General features: G+C 39.1%; 1 protein-coding gene across 1 annotated transcript in view; it reads right to left on the reverse strand.

Annotated features, from left to right (window-relative positions):
- Positions 1-20,362, reverse strand: part of LOC115634559 — a 207,510-nt gene that overhangs the window by 26,862 nt on the left and 160,286 nt on the right. Inside the window, exons 7-8 of the mRNA XM_030532375.1 lie at positions 16,295-16,434; positions 15,905-16,034 (exon numbers count right to left, since the gene is read on the reverse strand). Coding sequence (XP_030388235.1) covers positions 15,905-16,034; positions 16,295-16,434 — 270 coding nt within the window. The remainder of the gene's footprint in view (positions 1-15,904; positions 16,035-16,294; positions 16,435-20,362) is intronic.

The raw sequence follows: 20,362 nt of genomic DNA on the forward strand, positions 1-20,362 counted from the left end.
TTGCAACTCGGCAATATCATTAGAATTTATAGATAGGGGAAAAAAAAAAAAAAAAATCTTGGGTTTAGGATTTGGCAATATAATATTTGGGTTGAAACTTTGATTTAATTGCGGGTGGCGGACCAATAATTTTTGATTTGATTTGATTTTAAGAAAAATTAGTTGTGAAAAATGGCTGTTAGGCATAGCACAGAGGATTTAGTTGAAGTTTTGCGCGAACGAAACGCATTTTGTGGAATCTGTAATGAAACATTGAATGTAAGTGAGCTAATCGCAACAGCTCCATGCAACCATAAATTTCATTATAGCTGCTTAATGCCACTGATTCAGACAACTCCGGTTTGTCCTATGTGTAGCCAGAGCTGCACTGTAAATAAACTGATGCTTTCAAATAATAATTTAGAGGTAGAATTGAATGAGGCTGAAAGTGTTAGAGGGGATTCTCAATCCGGTGGACTCTCCACTACTTTGCCAGAATTTACCGCTACAAGTCGATCCAACAGAGGTCGTGGCGCTACTCCTAAAGCGGGTATGCAAACCAGGTCAATGCGAAGAAATGCACCTGATCAGCGTGCGCAGAATGATGAAAGGTCAATTGATATCGCGACTCAAGAAGTTGTTGACAGGTCGGAAATGGTCAATATTGTCAAGAGTTGTTTGCAAACACAACAAAATAGCTTATTGCAAACTCTAACTTCTGCTATAAATGAAGCAGTAGAACAAGCAATTCAAAATAAAATGGCAGTTTTGAATATTAGCCGTACTGACCAAAATCGGTCTCAAACTAGAACTATAGATCCACCAAGAAATCCTGTAAGGCAAAATGACTTGAATTCGGCTTTGCCTTCTGAAAGCCATAATAGTAGTCAACAGGCTAGCGAATTTACACATGAATTTAGGGCGTGTAGTAACATTCCACCAGAAAAAGTGTCGAGTATTATACAAAGCTGGCGACTCAAGTTTGACGGTGCTAGAGATGGCATGCATGTAGATGACTTTTTGTATAGAGTTCGTTCTTTGACAGTACAAAATCTGGGCGGAAATTACCAACTCCTTTGTGATCATTTGTATTTACTTTTTGCTGGAAAAGCAAATGAGTGGTTCTGGAAATTTCATCGCTCTTTTCCTAGATTTAATTGGCTGTTATTTTGTGACGAATTTAGAAAGAAATTTGAAGACATTGATTCTGATATGGATATTTGGGAAAGAATTAATTCACGACGGCAATCTGATAATGAACCCTTTGAGGAGTTTCAGTTCGCTGTAGAGAATCTAGTAGGTCGTCTTAGGAATTCTATATCGGAACAAGCTTTTGTTAGAATTTTAATTCGTAATTCAAAAACCTCTCTTAGATATGAAATTATGCATTTAGGAATTACAACGTTGTCTCGACTCCGCGAAGAAATTCGTACACACGAGCAGTTCTTTAAACAAGTAAAGAGTCAGCCGTTGAAATCTAAATTCGGAAATCGTCCTCAAGTTTGTGAATTACTAACAGAATCAGACGAACTATCGGAAAATGACATTTCGGAAATTCAGCGCAATCGTAGAGCTTGCTGGAACTGTGGTAAAGTAGGCCATCGATTTGATGACTGTCTGGAAGCCCGGACTCTCTTCTGCTACGGTTGTGGGATGAAAAATATCTATAAGCCAAAATGCCCCAAATGCAATCCGACGGAAAACCGGCAACAGGATGCACAGAATACCATCTCTCTGATGCATCCAATCGAACAAAGCCATTAATGATAGATGCGTATACTCAAACTGAAGATTTGATGTCTTCAGCTCCGAGTTATTCAGTCCAGGATGGGCAGGACTTTCGTACAAAAATTACCGGACTTAATCCTTATCTCCCATTTCATATTCGCCTAGCAAATTATGAGTCTGCTCGTGAGCGTATATTAGGAGATGTTAATAATATTGATTTAAATGTCAAACCCAGAAGATCAACTTTAAGATTAAGGTCATTTTGGAAAAATGTGTGTTCAGTGCGTAAGAAATTTGTTTCGTCCATCTTTTTTAGCCATGATCATAGATTGTACACAGAAATTATTATTCAGAATAGAAAGTATGTAGCTCTACTCGATTCTGGCGCCTCTATTAGTTGCCTTGGTGCAAACGCAGCCGCAGAAATGATGAATAATGGTAATCTTCAAAACTGTTCTGGAAAAATTCGAACGGCTAATAGTTCCGAATGTGCTGTAAAGGGAAGAATTTTAGCGAATATAACATATCGCCACATGGAAAAACCTATCAAATTCTTTGTAATCCCCGAGCTAAGTCAAGATGTATATCTTGGAATTGATTTTTGGGAATCGTTTGGTTTAGTTGACAAATTGTTGAATCACTCAGTTCCCGAACTCGATGTTGGTAAAGAAGATTCAAGGGATAATCCTAAGATGCATATTTTATCCCCTGAACAACAAAATTCTTTAGATCGGATTATTCAAAAACTTCCATCTTTTGAAAAAGAAGGTCTAGGTCGTACTCATTTAATTGAGCATCACATGGATGTGGAGCAAGCTAAGCCCGTGAAGCAAAGGCATTGGCCCATATCTCCGGCAGTCGAAAAATTGATGTTTTCAGAAGTAGATAGAATGTTAGCGTTGGACATTATAGAAGAATCAAAGAGTCCATGGAGCAGCAATTGTGTGATGGTAAAAAAAGGTGACAAAATAAGGTTGTGTCTAGATTCTAGGGTAGTAAATAAAGTAACTCGGAAGGACGCATATCCGTTACCTCACATTGATGGAATCCTTAGCAGGCTACCGCCTGCGCGTTTTATAACTGGACTAGACATGAAGCATGCATTCTGGCAAATCCCTTTGGAAAAACAGTCTCGCCAGTATACAGCTTTCACAATTCCAAATCGGCCTCTCTATCAATATAAAGTTATGCCATTTGGATTGTGCAATGCGCCCCAGACACTATGCAGGTTGATGGACCACGTCATTCCTCCACACTTGCGAACTCGAGTTTTCGTCTATTTAGACGACCTTCTTCTACTTTCTGATGATTTCAACTCCCATTTAGGTCTAATTGAAGAAGTCGCCCTATGCTTACGTAAAGCTAACATTACGATTAATGTTGCTAAGTCAAAATTTTGTATGCGGGAAATTAAATATTTAGGATTCATTATTGGTTATGGAGAATTAAAAACCGATCCTGGGAAAATTCAAGCCATAAATGAATTTCCTGTGCCCAAAACCGTTAAACAGCTACGACGCTTCTTAGGTTTATCAGGTTGGTACCGACGGTTTGTTGAAAATTATGCTGCCATAAGTTGCCCGTTAACAGATCTCCTGAAGAAAAATAAGTCTTTAGAGTGGAATGATTCAGCTAATGAAGCATTCAATACTCTAAAAGAAAGATTAACTTCTGCACCTATTTTAAGAACCCCTAACTTTTCTAAAACATTTAAGTTGATATGCGATGCTAGTTCTTATGGACTTGGTTGTATATTGGCTCAAGACAATGAGGATGGAGTGGAACTTCCCATCGCTTACATGTCCGAAAAGTTGGCGAAAGCACAACGGAATTACACAGTGACAGAATTAGAATGTCTTGCTGTCATAAAGGGAATAAAGAAATTTCGTGCATATATTGAAGGACAGAAATTCGTTATTATCACTGACCATGCTGCATTAAAATGGCTTATGAATCAGAAAGATCTCACAGGTCGTTTAGGTAGATGGGCTGTCAAGTTGCAGGGTTATGAAATGAACATTATTCATCGCAGTGGAACTCTAAATGTGGTTGCTGATACCTTGTCTCGGCAAAATGATCCAACCATATCAGAACTTGTCGATCTTGGACCCCTAGTTGATTTGTCGTCGAATGAATTTCAGTCACACGAGTATTTGAGCCTAATTGAACGAATTTGTGATAACCAATCCAAGCTTCCTGACTTAAAAGTTATAGATAATTTTGTCTATAAAAGAAATGAACACGCAACTGGTGATTGCATCCAGGAATCCCAATCATGGAAACTATGGATCCCCTCAGGATTGAGACAAGATATCCTACGTCGAACGCATGACGCTCCAGATGCAGCTCATTGTGGCACCGGCAAAATGATCTATAAATTAAAAATGTATTTCTTCTGGCCACGCATGGTTACCGAAATTCGTGAATATGTTGCTAATTGTTCTGTATGTCGTACAACGAAAAGCCCGAACATTGTGTTAAGACCCCCGATGGGCAAGCCAATGACATCAGAGAGGCCCTTTCAAAAATTATATATGGATCTTTTAGGACCATACCCCCGATCTAAGAGTGGAAACATTGGACTTCTAATCATTGTAGACCATTGTACAAAGTTTCATTTCTTACAACCATTGAAAAAGTTTACTTCTTATCGCATCTGTGAGTTTTTGGAAAATAGCATATTTTATACATTTGGTGTCCCTGAGATTATTTTAACAGACAACGGATCCCAATTTCGTTCCTCATACTTTGAATCATTTTTAACTCGATTCGGTGTTTCGCATACCTGTACAGCAATTTATTCTCCCCAGGCAAACGCTAGCGAACGTTTAAACAGATCCGTTTTAGCAGCGATCCGTGCGTACATAGGAGTCGATCATTCCAACTGGGATAGGAACTTGAACGAAATAAGTGGCGCTCTCAGAGCTAATATTCACCGTAGTACCGGTTATTCACCTTACTTCTTGGTTTTTGGCCAAAATATGGTTTTAAATGGACAGGACTATAATCTGTTAAAGAAATTGAATCTTGTAAGCGATGATACTCAACTTAAGACTTCAGATGCTTTACAGATCGCACGCAGGAAAGCAAAAGTTAATGTAGCTAAATCACATGAAACAAATGCAAAAGTTTACAATCTGCGCAGTCGATCGATGCAACTTAAAGAAGGTGACGTCGTTTACGCTCGCAACTTTACGCAGAGCAACGCTTTAAAGAAATTCAACGCTAAACTCGCCCCAGTTTTTATAAAAGCTAAAGTTCAGCGAAAATTAAGTCCCGCTTATTACGAATTGGTAAATGAAGCAAATAAAATTTTAGGAGTGTATCACTTGAAAGATATCCAAATTCCAAAAATATCAAAGAAACAGCCTTAACCGAATTGTTTCAGTTAAAGACGCCTGAAAATACGATTTTATTCGCTTTAACTGTGCTGTGGTATTCAGTTTAGACTGGAATATTTATTTTGTCCTCGAGTGTATTTGGCGATAAAGAAGGTAAGAAAGGAAGAAGAAGAAAACAAAACTCCGTTTTCGCTCTCCTAATAAACTCTTCTGATCTCTTCGGTCACCTTGGATAAGAGAGAGAGAGAGAGAGAGCTTTTAGCCAATGCAGCTTATCACTCTCAAGGTCTGCATACGTGCAAGCACGTGGCCTTCCAAAGCCTTTTAATAAGGTCAAGCTGAGCATTAGATTCATTGCTTGAGATCAGCTGAATGTGGACGGTCATACTTCTTGCCAAATCTCTATTAAAAATTTTATAAAGTGCCCACGTGCAACATTAATTAATTATTATTGCCAAAAGTGCATAAAATTGTATAAAGAGATTTCGAGATTGCTTGGATTTCGGCGGATTAATATTCCACCCCTTTTCTTCGCTGGAAAGATTGTTTAATTTATTAAAGGAAGCAGAGTTGTATTTACACCAGGTAAATCAATATGGTTAGCTTCGTTCTGTTTTTAAAGTAATTTTTTTTTTGTTTAGAGATCGAGTTTCATAACCCCGAGCGGCAGGTATGGTGCTCAGGGCCAACCTGCTGCGGCTATAATTCCGTGCTGAAACAACGCAACAACTTTAATAATTTTGACTACACCGCACCGCAGATCCAGCAGCTACACGACTTTACTTTCTCGGCAACACCAGAAGTGCCTATGACTAAACCAGCAAATTTGCAAGGAATAGTACAGATAGTGAAACGTTCTTTTGAATAACGAGCCTATGTTCATTTAAATTTTATTAACTTTGGCCATTTTATTCGGTTTTCTATGACACTTAATGTCATTGCAAAATACAAACGGTCGTCTTACTACGACGGTTGCCTATTCAATAATAGTTAAATAGCTCAATCCAGCACATTTATTTGATTAGATATTTCAATTAAAACTTACAAAATCTATGATAATTGATTAGTTTAAAATGTATACTTAATTTTCTTCTTTTTTTTTCTTTTTTCTTTAAAAACAACAAAAACATGTACAATCCATCTACCTGATTGCATATGCAAGGCCACATAAATCAAAGTAATTAACAATGATATTCATGCATTAGTAATATATATATATATATAAATTTAATGAATTTCTAATGCAAATTAATAAGTTGTAAATGCAAAAGTCTGTGGTAATGTTAGCTGCGTCTTCGATTGAGCTCAACGATCACCAAGCTGAGTAAGTATGTACAAACACAGACAAATTAAAAGCTACAATTAACCTGAATCATTAAATTTACCAGATATATTTTACAATGCATATACCATATTATATTTAAATGTACTCATAGGATATGTGTATTTTTTTTTTTGCATATACAATCAGGCTAGGGTCTTAATGAACATAAATTCTGATTAGACATGAAATTAACTATGAAATTGTTTTGGAATAAATGAATAATATTTTTAATTTTGAAATCATGAATTGCTAACAGTATTTCTTTTTCGGTCCGTCGCCTAAAATTTAAATCATGTTTCTTCCCAATAATTAACTATTCGTATAAAGTTCCTATGGGGCAATACCTAAACAACTTATATTGCCATGGTCGGGTGGGTACAGACGAGGATGCTAACAACATCTATGCTCCTCACTAGATATTGTCAAATCCAATCCAATTCAGTAGGGTTTCAAGCACGATTATTCTTCAACTTTGGATTTTTATTTTATTGTCAATTGAACTGTTGGTTTTTTTATATTAATGTGCACTTAAACTATTGTGGTAGTGTAGTATGGCAGAAGGAGGTAAGAACCCCACCCCATATCCGGCGAGCTAAGTTAGAGCGTAGCAAGAAGTGCACTCCTTCCGAATTCTGCCCATGCAACAAAAATGGATAAATACAAACACCATATCTACCCACACACTACAAGTCTCTACTGAAAATAGTACAAATACAAGAATCTCAATAATTTCTCTAAATTTCCATAACACTTGGGATAATTTCGGGGCCAAGTGGAGTATATTTATTATTGTTTGGCTTGAATTTTCTCAGCTGCCACAATCAAGCTTCTCTTTCAAATTAGTCTCACTTCAAATTAGCTCTAGAATTCGGGTTTTACAAAAAATGTGGCCGCCATGTAATTAACAGAAACTACTAATTACAAGTGCAAGAGCTAAATTCCACCCCATTCCATACGCAAACACACACACACACACACATATACACACATTTATGCACATTAAGGACGACATGCGAAGGGGAAGCCCTTAAAGTTCAACGCAATCGCCAGCAGAGATTTGTGTGGCTTTACTTTGCTTTCAAAGTGGCGCTGCTTTGATGACATGGTCTAGTTGGTTGACTGGCTTACTGGCTTGACGTTGGCCTGCTGGGCTGTTCGGCTGTTGGGCGAGGTGTGCACTAAACGCTCAAGTAACAATTAATTGTAAGCTCATTTTGGCAGACCCTTCGTCGCTTGTCAATCAGTTGCACAACAACCCTGGCCTGGCTCAGCAACCCTCGCCATTTTATTGCTGACAATAGCAAATGTTGGCGCACGAGTGTGTAGCGGCATGGTGAGGGGTGAGGGGTGTGGGGTGTGGGGTGAGGGCTATAGGGTGGTAAATGGGAGCGGCGTTACTTAGTCGAAATCACGTAGTTATAACATTTTTTATTGCCCTGTCCAACAAAGACAAAGTGCCGTTGTTCAAATTGACAAGCGAAAGTTGAGGCGCGTTGAGCGAGAGTGATGAGCCAGTCTCTAAAATTTCTAATGAGCTCGCCTCGAACTGTCAGACATTTGTCATTCGCTATTGCTCGCAGACGAGGGCTATGTGGTTGAGTTATGGGATGGGCAGTAGATAACGGACATGGTTTGATTAAATGATCTACAAATGAGACAGATAATTGTGCCTCTGCTCTGAAGAATTTCTCGCACTTCAATTTAAAGGTTGGTGCATCAATAGCTGTCAATAAATTAAAGCTTTAGAAAATGCAATATTAAATAAAAATATAATGTTATCAATATTCAAAACTACAAGTTTGTTTGTTGATTATTAATTTTCATATATTTATTGTTTTCAGTTTAATTTATAAATATATTATTTCTTTGTCCAAGGTAGTTATTTTTTAAACTAGAACTAAGCGGTTATTCCACTAAATGTGTAGAAAAACAAATCGAACTGCCACTGCCAAGGGCGTAGGCAGGTGGAAGGGGGGCGGGGTCGTTGCCCCCCTAGAAAAAATTTTGCCATATAAAGTCGACGCCTTAAAACGGATCTGAGTTGGATTTGTTGTAGATTTTTTTTATTGATCATATACATAAGTTATTTTTTAAATGCATCGTGCATTATTTAATCAAAATTTTAATTTTTTGGCCCCCCCTTTGGTAAAAGCTGCCTACGCCCTTGCCCACTGCTTTGGAACACTTCGACAGCCGCCACTTCGCCTGTTCCTGTAGTTATGTATAGATCTGGCCGATGTTATTTTCCGTGACGAATCGCCGGTCGGAGGGCGACTTTTTCTACAATATTGTAGTGGCTTTGAATAATTTACTTTATGCACTAATTCCGTCAACAACATAAAAGAAGATTGTGGTTCCAAAGATCTGTCAATAGCAATGGGAATAAGAATAGCTAGACTTGTGTGTCTCTTCCATTCCAGATCACCGACTGTGCAGTCAGATGCAGAGGCATTTTCAACTTGATGCGAAGTGCCACTCTCCACTTTGGACTCATTAATTCCCGCCACTTACTGTGCGCATTTTATGAATATTACGCTCAATGGCCACTCATAAAACCGACAAAAAAGGGCAAATAAACAAAGACAGAAATAACAAATGCCGCCCATATGGCGGCAGCGGAATGCGAATGTCTTTTGAATCGCAGCAGCCACAGCTACAGACAGACATAGTATTAAGTAGAGAGGGAGGCGGCACCAGAAGTCGCCATGAATGAAGGGCAAACAACAAATACTAATGCATACAAGAAGAATCAATATGCCAAGCAGCAGATTCAAGGCACATTCGGGCATTCGAGTAGACAACTGAGAGAGGCAAGAGAGGGGTCGTCCTCGAATCAGCCACCAATCATTAATCATAAAGCATCATCATCAGCAGCATGCGTTGGCTTCAAGTACATACAAACATATTGCAAGGGGTGTGAAGGATGTTGATGTGTACGTAGGTTTGTTTGTATATGTGTGAGTGAGTGCGTGTGATTGCTGGGTTGTTGGCCTGCCAAATGCAGCAGACTATCTTGCATACATATGTCGACAAGTGTGCGAAGGCAGGACTTGAGCCAGCAAAGTGTATCAGAAACATCAATATGTCGACACATCAGACACACACATACTACCAAGTATATACGAGTATATGAGACTGTCTGTGTGTGCTTATGTGTGAATAATCATAAATCCCTTGGCAGCTTCGCGCGTTTGCTGTCATTTTCATACTGAAAAGTTATTTACTTGTTTTCCTTTCGTTTGTTCGTTTCTTTGCTCCCTCAAGTACAAGACTGGACCCAGGACTCTGCCACACTTTCGTGACTCTCTGTTTAATATGTTTAATATGTATTTTAATATAACATATTTATGCTGTTTCTCTGCCACGACATTTCAATAATAACAGATGCAAGAGCGTTTAAATAAGAATAAAAACAACAGTAGCAGCAACAGCAACAACTGCCGAACAACTTCATTTTCGCATGTTCATTCCACGAGGAACAAAAATTGTTGCAACAAAAATTCATCATCATATTTATTCATGAATATGAAGCTGCATCATCAGCTTAACTTGGCAGCTTCATGAGCATGCAGCATGCGGAAGGAAGCAGCTACATACAAAGATGAAAACTTGACGGGGGGATCTGTGGATGGCTAAAGGAGCTGCATTTCTTGTTGTTGTTTCTCTATTTTCTCGTTGCATTTGATTGCGTTTGTGTCTTGGTTATAAATTTTAATTTTGTTGTTTTTGTTCTCCTCTCTCCTTCCACTTCACTTGTGCTGTTGCTTCTGCTTTGTGCTTGGCTATAATTTGCCGCTTCTTAAGCATCGCTTTTCCCATTTCCCAGCATTTGGGCTACTTAACGTCGTTGTACACATGGTCTGGAGCTAGGAAGGGGGGGAGGGGGGATGTGATGAACGGCTGCTATACCCGATTAATTTGTAATGAGCTGAATCTAAAGATGATTGCACTTGATGTGATGCGTGAGGGGAATGCAGCACAACGCGAAAATAGTTCATCTTCATATACTCGTAGATGTGTTCTTTAATATTCCAACCTACTTTATATTTTATGTAGTAATAGGACTAGGAAACGCATATAAAAATGACCATTTATTTCAATGCAACAATCCTCTCTGACCTCGGAACTCTCAATGCTTTGGTGTTAAGGAAGGTTACTTGTATTTTTCGAATCTGTCTTTTTATCTTTCATGATTTTATTTGAGATTTTGTTTATGCGAAAGCTTCCTACTCTCCCTGACATTTATTCCCACAAATTATACATATCCTCGTGTATGCAAATGAAGTCTCATTTCTAAAAAGGAAAAATGACATTTAACATTGGTGTAATGGTTATAGGCTGCTCAAACTTATAACAATAAAACGAAAGGAATTGCCTAAATTTTGATATTATATCTTAAGTTGTTCAGATCCAATGAGTTTTTAATATTTCTTTAGCATGGCCTCCATACACAAAATGAGTTTTTCTCGTTTCTTTGGAGTCTCAACCGACCACCGAGCAACAAAGCACAAAAGAAAAAAGTCAAATAAAATTTTATTGAATATCTTTTTATGCGGCCATCAGTTTTCTCAGTTTTCTAATGCCCGGCCCCTGCCACATTGCCTTTCGCTTGAGCAGTGGCACATACCAAAAACGTAATCGCAGGCTATAAAAACAAAAGCAGAAAACTAATAATCGTGCGCGCCGATAAACACAGAAATACATACGACGACACTGGATGGGTGGGTGGTGGGGTAAGAGCAGCCATACATAAGAGTAGCATACTTAGCGGCTTGCAGGCAAGGAAAATGTTTCATATCGCATAGAAGTAGCTGTGGATGGCGGGGGACGACGGCAAAGTAAACAATAAAGTTAAACCGCGATAACCAGCATGACAAAGGATAATGTATAACATGCGCACGAAAGGACATTGCCGATTAGCCGTGGCAGCCAGTTGAGGCGTAAGAAAATGTGCGGACCAGCGACCGAAGACAGAGAGAGGGAGAGAATGAGAGAGGGAGGGAGGGGAGCTGGGTACCCCTTCTTCATTCTGGCCATGCTTACAATAGCATGTAAAATTAAATTTTATTGTAATGCCAGCAAATGTGTTTTTCCAATGGCGGTTTTCCTACAAGGTTTCTTCGCTGCTGCTCAATTGGAGCGACGACCATTGTTTTGTAGTTTGTTTTGTTGTGTCACACAGCACTGAAGTGCCTGACAAGGGTGGTGGGTGCTGGGTGGTGGCAGGTGGGGAATGCGCCCTGTGTTTTCGTAACAGTTGGTTGGCCAAATTAGTTCACTGCTGCACCCCATTGGGAACAATGCAATTCGATGTGGTTTCGAAACCAAGGGCCAAGTTAAAGGTGTCCACAAAAGCAGTGGGAATTGATTTGTAGGTATTGTGTTAATGGTAAGGAATTTGTTCTTAACTTCAAACAATGATCATAATAAAATGAATCATAAATATGCGACATGTAAACAGAACAATCAACATCCCAACCACTCTAGGGAATTCACTCCACAATTTGCATAAAACTTCGAATTTAATGAGATATAAATTTCTTACTTTATCAATAAGTATTATAAGAATTTTTCAAGAAATGTTGGAAAAATAAGCGAAATAGTTACATAATGACATGAATGCTGTTGCCCGTAAGAAATTTTTAACAGACACAATAAAGCTTTGGCAATTGATTTGTGGGTATTTTGTTAATGGTAAGGAATTTGTTCTGATTTTTGAAGAAGTTTAAAATAAAAATGATCATAACAAAATGAATCTGAAATATGCGAGAAGTAAGCAAAACAACCAACTGCCCACACACTCTTGGGATTCAGACTCTTTAAAACTTATTATTAATTTTTATGAGATATACATTTCCAAGCAGTTCTTATAATTAAGTATTGCAACAATTTTTAGAAACTATTGAATTTGATAGTAATATTGCAAAAATATGTACGATTATATTATATATTATATTATATGATTATTATATATACGATTATAATATTGGCAATGAATATTGTCTTCATATTTGAAAGATTTTCGGACCCATGAGACATTTTCAGCATACATACTTGTTTGGAACATTTTAAGGACTAGTATGCTCGTTAAACTTTTGGCAAACTTTTGGCTAATTGAACTTCATTAGCAGTATACGTACAACATGCGACCAGCCACTTGGCATTAATTAGCCATTGTACGAACTTCAGCTCATTAATGTGCGGAGCAAACAAAGCGCGGAGACGCATACCTGAGCCCAAGTCCAAGTCCAAGTCCGAGTCCGAGTGCAAGTATGGCGATGGACCAACCCATTCAGCGTACGTGTCAAATTAGAGACGTTTTTACAAGGCCAAAAGCGTTCTTAAGCCGCTTGCTTGTCAGGCAGTCGGAGTCAGAGTCGGAGTCGGTGTCGGAAGCAAAGTCAGATACAGAGACCATGGTACTGGACGTGTGGCAAATCAATCTCCTTCAACTGGAAGTGGGCAGTTGGAAAACTTTTGCGCAACTACACGAAATTGCCTACTTTTGTGCGTTGTTGACTTTAGACGTTGCCGTCGTTGCTGTTTCCTAGAACTTGGGCCAAGTGTTGTTGTTGTTGTTGTTATTATTCTTCTGGTAGTAGTTGTTGTTGCTTTGTCTGCAGCACGTTGATTGCTTTTTCATTGCGTTTTGTTAGCGTCGTTGACGCAAACTTTTCTCTTTCGAAGCTGTTTGTGTGGCTGTGTGAGATTTTTTGTGCTCTTCTTCTTTGTTCATTTTCCTGCTACCTGCGCGGCATTTTCCACTTGCATGATTGCAAACCGAAAAACATATCGTCAGCAATTAAGCGCGCATTCAAAGCCTCGCCCGTTGCTGCTGCAGCCGCTTTTTTTCCAATTCGATGCTGGATTTGGGCGTCTGTCTGTCAGGCGCTTAAAATCAAATGCGATTTATCAGTTGTGGCACGGGGAACGGATATCGGGGATGGGATGAGACTCATGGCTTACAACAACTCTGCCAAGCATTTAAAAAAATTTTTTTTTTTTTTGTAATATTTTTCTTTGTACACGACTGTTGCCGCCGCCATTTATCATGGGGGCTCGAGCTCCATTGTTGCAGCTGTCTTTGCTAGTTTATGACAGGACAGACTCGACCCAAAAATATATATCTTATAGATATTTCTTTAAAGTTTATAGACATACACACACACACACACACACACACAAACGCCTGCTGTCATAAATGGGCAACTTGGCTCTAGCTGTAAAGTTTGTGCCGACTCTCAGTTGTCGGCAGTCGGCAGTCGGCAGTCGTTGAGTTCGATTTGCCATTTGCCGCTTTTCGTAAACGTTTTACAAATTGATTTATGTGCTTAACATGTTGGAAATAACGCACGTCCCCCACACGAGCCACCCCCCGACGTCTCTTACAATTAGATTGTGCTGCAAAATCAACAGAAAAAGTTTCGGCCCGCCCGACACAACCTACAGACCTACCGACTGAGCCGAGCACATCAATCATCGATAATGTCGATGGCGTCGGCCATTGCGCGTGTTTTCTCTGCTCTTCTGTTCACTTCTTGGCCTCTTCTTTTCGTTCTTATTTTTTACTTTCTTTTTTTTTATTAATAAAGCATTTGTTTTCCCATAATGAGCAACGACGGACGCCTGTCAGGGATTTGCGATGTGCCGCCTTTGCCTAACGCATCACAATTTCAACGCAGACAAAAACTGCTCCCTCGGGATGCGATGGTTTGATTTTCCTCTGACAGATTGGGTTATTGGCTGGTGTATGGGTGGACGAGACGAGTATAAAAAACTGCCAGCAGTTTGTCAAGTTATTATTACCAATAGAAGTATATACATACATAAATATATAATATTTTTTGGCGCTGCGCTTATTTTTTATTCTCGCCTTTTGTCAGTTAAACCTGTCGCTGTTTTATCTCGCCTGGGCTTCTTTTTTCTTTTTTTTTTTTGAATTGTGCTTTGAGCGGCTTTTTGCAGCCATTTTATATTTGTCATGATTGATGATTGCCTATAATTCTAATTTGGTTGCAGTCTTTTGGGCATTATTTGACTTTTTAGTTGAGAGGATGACATGGAACAAGTGAAGTTTCTCTACCAACGATGACTAAGTCATAAAATAAAATTTCCAAAGTTTTTTTTTTGACTCCTCTAATCGATTTGCATTTTTCCAAATTCTTGTATAATTGTTCCTTTTCCATTATATCTGGATGGATTTTAACCTTTGAAATATTGTGTTAAAATGTTATGCTATCTAATGGCCATCCTTTTATACGCTTTCATAATTAAAGGGAAAATGCTGATGGGACGGATTTTAAACAGCTGTCATGTTATACTATGTATTTATTCTTAAGTGTTTTCATTCCTCTATTTCCTCACAGTCAAGTTTTGTTTTAAATTTGATTTATTAATGACCTAAATCTGATTTCCGGCTTACTTAACGCGTTTGTTCTTCCATAATTGCCATTTCTTGATAACTTAAGTGTTTCTATACTACGATCTCATTTCTTTTTCATGTTGATGTCCCCTTTTCTTGTACTTATCGATGGCTTCCAAAATGTTATTGCCATGTAATGAGCCTGAAAATGACTTTTCGACGCACTTTGACGCTAATCAAATTTGATTCACCCTGAGAGCTTTCGGCGGCTGCTTTTTGGTACCGTTTCCCACTAACAGCTCGTTCTTGTGCAAAAAGTTTCGCTGTCTGCTTTTAGGCGCCGGCAACATATTTGCAAACAAAGTGGCTGCTGCTTCTGTCAGCAACATAAATTCAATAAAAATATTTACAACCATTAACACGCGTTCAGCGCACAAAATGCCACAAACCAAGCAGAGAGAACCCCAACATAATACTCTCCTCACATACTTTTATATTGACAGCAAAATGGCGCGTAAGCATAAATAGTGGGGCGCAGAGGGTTGACAAGACATGGCAGGCACAGACATGACGCCTTCGATGCCACCACTGTGAGTGTCAATGCCAATAAAAACGCGCAACATCCATATACTTGTACCACATTTTTGCCACATTTTGCATACGAGTATTGTCGCATGAGGGTTACAAAACGCAACCGCTCTGGAGTCGGCGTCGGCGTCGGCATTGGCGTCGATGACGCCTCAAAGTATGCAGCATGGAAACATCAAGTGCGACTCATTTAACGCTCCGCACACCCTCGACGACAAGTGCGAATCTCTAAAAAAAAGCGAAAACTGCCAAAATGCGCGCCATGTGCGCGGCTCGTAAAATTTTCGCAACGTTTTTCCGATTTTTGGCATTTCACCCACACATATATAAGTACGTACATATCCTAGGGGATGTATATATAATTTTTTTTTTTTTTTTTTTGGTTGCTGTTGTTGCTATATATATTTGTTAGCCGTGCTGCCACCTAATGGCTAAAATATTATCACGCGCCATTTTTTGAGGTAATTTCACGCATACGAGCGCTAATTTATTTTGATTGCCAGGTGCTCGCCCACCCACAATGCGTTTCTGATGGCACCCTGGTGCTGGTAATGTCATTCCCATCTCTACTTGTATACTTACAGCGCACGCTGAGGTAATAACCAATCGACGAGTATTGGAAGTTTAGATGCCGCGACGTGCATTTATACCAGCCGGAATGCTCGCGCCTTATGGAGGTAAAGTTGAGAAACCCATCGCCGGTTTGTGGCACCTGCAAGAAATGAAAAGAGAGTTCACGGTGTGAGAAGTGCGAGAAGTTTGTGGATGAGATAAGTGGTGGTGCATGCATGTCGCTACCGAGGGGTAAACAATTTTTGGTAATTAAGGATAGGCAAATAGTTGGTACAACTGAACGAAAATCCATTTAAAACTTGCTCCTTGTTGCTGGCTGCGCCATGAAAAATCACAAAGCCACGCCCAGCCTACAAGGATGCATGCAAGAGTTTAAGTTTGACTTTGACTTTGACTTACCGGTGTGTCTCCGTCGTCCTTTTGCCAACGCGGCGTGCTCGGCGGATTCGAGTCGACGTCACACTTGAGGCTAACTTCGATGCCCTCCCGCAACGGATACCCGAAGCCAGGTGTGCGCGAAATGGCAAACGAGGGTGTGTCTATGTGGAAGGAGAAAGGAAGAGAAAGATAGGTAGATATTTGGTTAGTTATTTTTGGCAAGTGTCTTCTGCGTCACCAACGTCGCTGTATGGTGGCTGTGGAAAATCTACAAAATAGTTTTTAATTAAAAAATTACGCCACAAAAATAAACGCAACTCGAGTTGAGTGGAGACTAGCAGAGGCGAGGGCCCAGCCAGGCAGGAAACTTTTATAATTAAACTAAATGCAAATGTGTTTGGCTTTTTGATGTTGTGCTCAACGGCTAAGACGGCTAATGGGTTTCGTTGTCGTTGTCGCTCTTGCAAAAGTGACGAAAAAACTTTGCACAATGCAAGCGAAATGAAAAGTAAATAACGACACATTCTTATGGGGAAAGCCTTAAATGAGATGAGCAAGATGTGATAAATAAGATGGTACTGTTTCAGAAATTATCGATGAGGTGACAACAAATCGATGGATGATATTCAAACGCTTATATATGTTTTAGGTGTCTGAGTATTTTCTGAACAAAAGAAAAATAACTAGAATGCTGCTGAAAGCTCCATTATGAAATTAAAAGTAGTGCATCTTTAAAGAATCTGTTTATGACATTATCAATTCCCTTCAAAAAAAAAAAAAAGCTCCTAAAAAGATGTCCTTAATTATGCTTTAAATTGAAAAAGTCTAAGACTATGCAGCACGCCTTGCAGTCCATTGAATTTTTTGTTAAAGATATAGTAGAACTTAGCATTTTTTTTTGTTTGGTCATTAAAAGAAATGGGAAATGTGAATAGAACTGCTCATGGAAATTGCATAAAACCTTTCAATCTGTGCAAAGAGCCATTTGAAGATATTTGCTACTGTATTTTTGCAATTTCAATTCAATATCGACAAATCTAATGCAAGTGAAATTCGGATCCCAGGCTACCAATCAAACATCCATTCAATGCATGTCGAAAAGCCATCGACTAAATGCAAATGTAAACACATTACATGTATACTCGTACTACGTACATGTTGCTCTAATAGCGATGCCCATGCATTCATTCAATGCATATTCATAGGCATAAATCAAATGTTTTTTAATTAGTGTTACATTTGTAGCCACACAATCGCCACCAATGCCAGTGCCCAAAAAAATATTCAACAAAATGTTCACATTGATTTCAATCTTTTCAATTTTTCTCCCATTTCTTTTGTGGGCTTTGTAACTAATACAATTTGATTATGGCATGGGGGCTAAGGACGGTCGGGGGTCGGGTGCTAGAACGGGCCTGCTTTGAATGAGAGTCGAAATTAAATTTGTTTGTCGGTTGTTTGCCAAACTATACGTATTCAATGGAGGCCGTACAATCATGTGTGTGCGTGTATGTGTGCATCCGTGTGGAATAAGAGTGTGAGTGCAGACAACAACCAGTCAGACATCATACATATGTATGAATCGGCTGTCAGGATGCGGCCATTCGACAACTGTTTGCCTTTTATGCGGCCTGGCCCAGACCATGGCCCTAAAGATAGAGCGTTGGCGTTGTCTGCCCCCGAACTCTCGAATGGAACTCGCCTATCAATTTGATGCCAACAAAAAAAAAAGAAATAACGTAAAATGTATTAGGCAATGCCAAGCAGCAACATATGCATGTTACTGCACTTATGTACTAACATCTATCTTTTGCGTTTACTTGTGATTGAATGTTGATTTAAATTTCAAAATTTGCATTGCAGGTTTAACAGGAAAATGCGATGCCGATTGATGTCCTTGATTTGTTTGTCAACTGTCTGCATATAAAAATGTAAAATTAAAACCAGCAACACATACTGCTTTTCCTGGCTGTCTGTCTGTTCTGCGAGTGTCCTTTCATGTGTGTGCATTTTAATTTGTATATGTTACAACAACAAAGGAGCTGCCTGACTGCTTTTTCTTTGTTGTAAAACGTTGTGGTTGCGCCCTCTGCCTACATTTTATTTTATTGTTGTTATTGTTGCTGGCTTTCTGCTGTTGTTATTATTGTGGTTTTTACAATTTTCATGCCCTTCCCAGTCTACATAGAGACAGACAAACACACTTACACACACTTACACACACACACACACACACACACACACACACACATACACACAAGAGCGCGCATATGGAAATCCCACACGGCTTTTCTATATTTTCCAATCATGTTCATGGCTCCACTCTACCTGCGCATTTGTCAGGGCATTATGCGGCTTGATGGGTATTAATAAAGCAAATAGCTATGCCACTTTGTTTTACCGACCACCTCACACACTCTAACACAGCTTGCTCGGCTCTCTCTGTGGGCTGCTCTGGAACTCGTGTGCGGCTTTGTTGCTGCCAATTAGTGATAGTCCTTCTAATGGCTTGCCCTGGCTTTGGAGCTTGCCTTAATTTTGACTTTTGTTCTAGCCATCGAATGGATGTTTTTGCTAGTCTATTTCCTTTCTTGGATCGCTTCCTGCTGTGATTGATGCAGTTGTAAAAATTGCGACCATTTAGCACCTGAGCGATGCATTCGTGATATACTGATACACTATGAGGAGCATTTAAAGGGTGTATATAGGAGGGAGAATCATGTTAGTTTCTTTCCGTATCAGCAGAAAAAGAATATTTAATCATCAATATGTTTAAACATCTTTGGATCGCCATCATAATTTTTTGTGTGCTTTCAACATGCAAAATGCTTTCCAATCACAGATCATATCTTGTTCATCTACCGCCCTAAATATTTAAATCTTGTTTTGTTTAATTGCTAATAGAGATTTTCCTCACAAAGAGTGTTTCATTTCATTGTTTGTTGATCAAATAACATCAAAGTACAGAAAGGCCAGTGTCAACGCATCTATCTATCAACAATGCAATGCCTTAACCATCGTCTGGGATCAAAGCCAACCGAGGCGAAGTGATGCTGACTAGAACTGTTTTGGTGTTGGTGGTTCGCTCTATAACAGCCGGACTTAAGATAACATTTAACTTGAATAATTAGGAGGCATAACATGAAATAAGTTATCTATAAAAGTTGGTATAGAAGCCATTAACATTTGTCTTAAGACCGAAACCAGCACGCTTTTGCAACTCAATATTATTTAGACTGTATAGGTACAAATTTTCCTATTGTTTCTCTACTCTGCTGGCGTGGTAACTCGAACCCCGACTGGTCCCTCGAATTATTGAGTAAGTATTTGAGTAACCGAACTTGTCTAAGTAGTCTTAAACGTCCAGTTGAAACTCAAAAGAATCGTTCTTGTTGGGGTTTCTTTTCGATTTTTGGATCCGTCCAGAACTACGACATTTTAGAGCTAGAATTATTCCTAGAAAAGTGGAAAGTGGATCTTTATGTGCTCACTTAACACTAGTTTCTAAGACTTACAACGACTTGTGCAATGCAAATGAGTAGTATGGCTAAGGTGTTAATACTTGCGTAGTACAAAGATAAGTTATCCAACCCACTCCCTTCGTAAAAATCTGCATCCGCATACCGTGGCGAGTATGTTCGACTAATCCACAGCAGCAATTCGCTTTATTAACTTGCATTCCGTATCTCGTTGCCACACCAGTTAATTAAAATCTTTATCTACACTGTGCTCATATCGCTTACATTCCAACTCCACTGAACTGTAGCACAACGATGTCACGTGGCCGGGTGAGCTTTTTTTTTTTTTTTTTGTATTTTATTTTTTTACCACTGCACTTTTCATTTGTATAATTTCACCTTTGCTTTCCTTCATTGCTGACTTTGTGCAGCTGCATAATTTTGCGCCGTTGTTTCTCTTTGGTCGTTAGACCTTCGACCCCCGTTCCGCCATTCCGCCATACCGCCATACCGCCACCCTCTCGGCCTGTCGCCCTTTGGCCGTGTATTAACTTTAGCAATTTAACTTTTTAATCAACATTTGCTTTTGGTTTTCACTTTTACTTCACGCTCTGTGTTAATTAAACAAGGT

Source organism: Scaptodrosophila lebanonensis, unplaced genomic scaffold (genome assembly GCF_003285725.1).
Source record: "Scaptodrosophila lebanonensis strain 11010-0011.00,11010-0021.00 unplaced genomic scaffold, SlebRS2 tig00000001-arrow-pilon, whole genome shotgun sequence".
NCBI classification, from domain to species: Eukaryota; Metazoa; Arthropoda; class Insecta; order Diptera; family Drosophilidae; genus Scaptodrosophila; species Scaptodrosophila lebanonensis.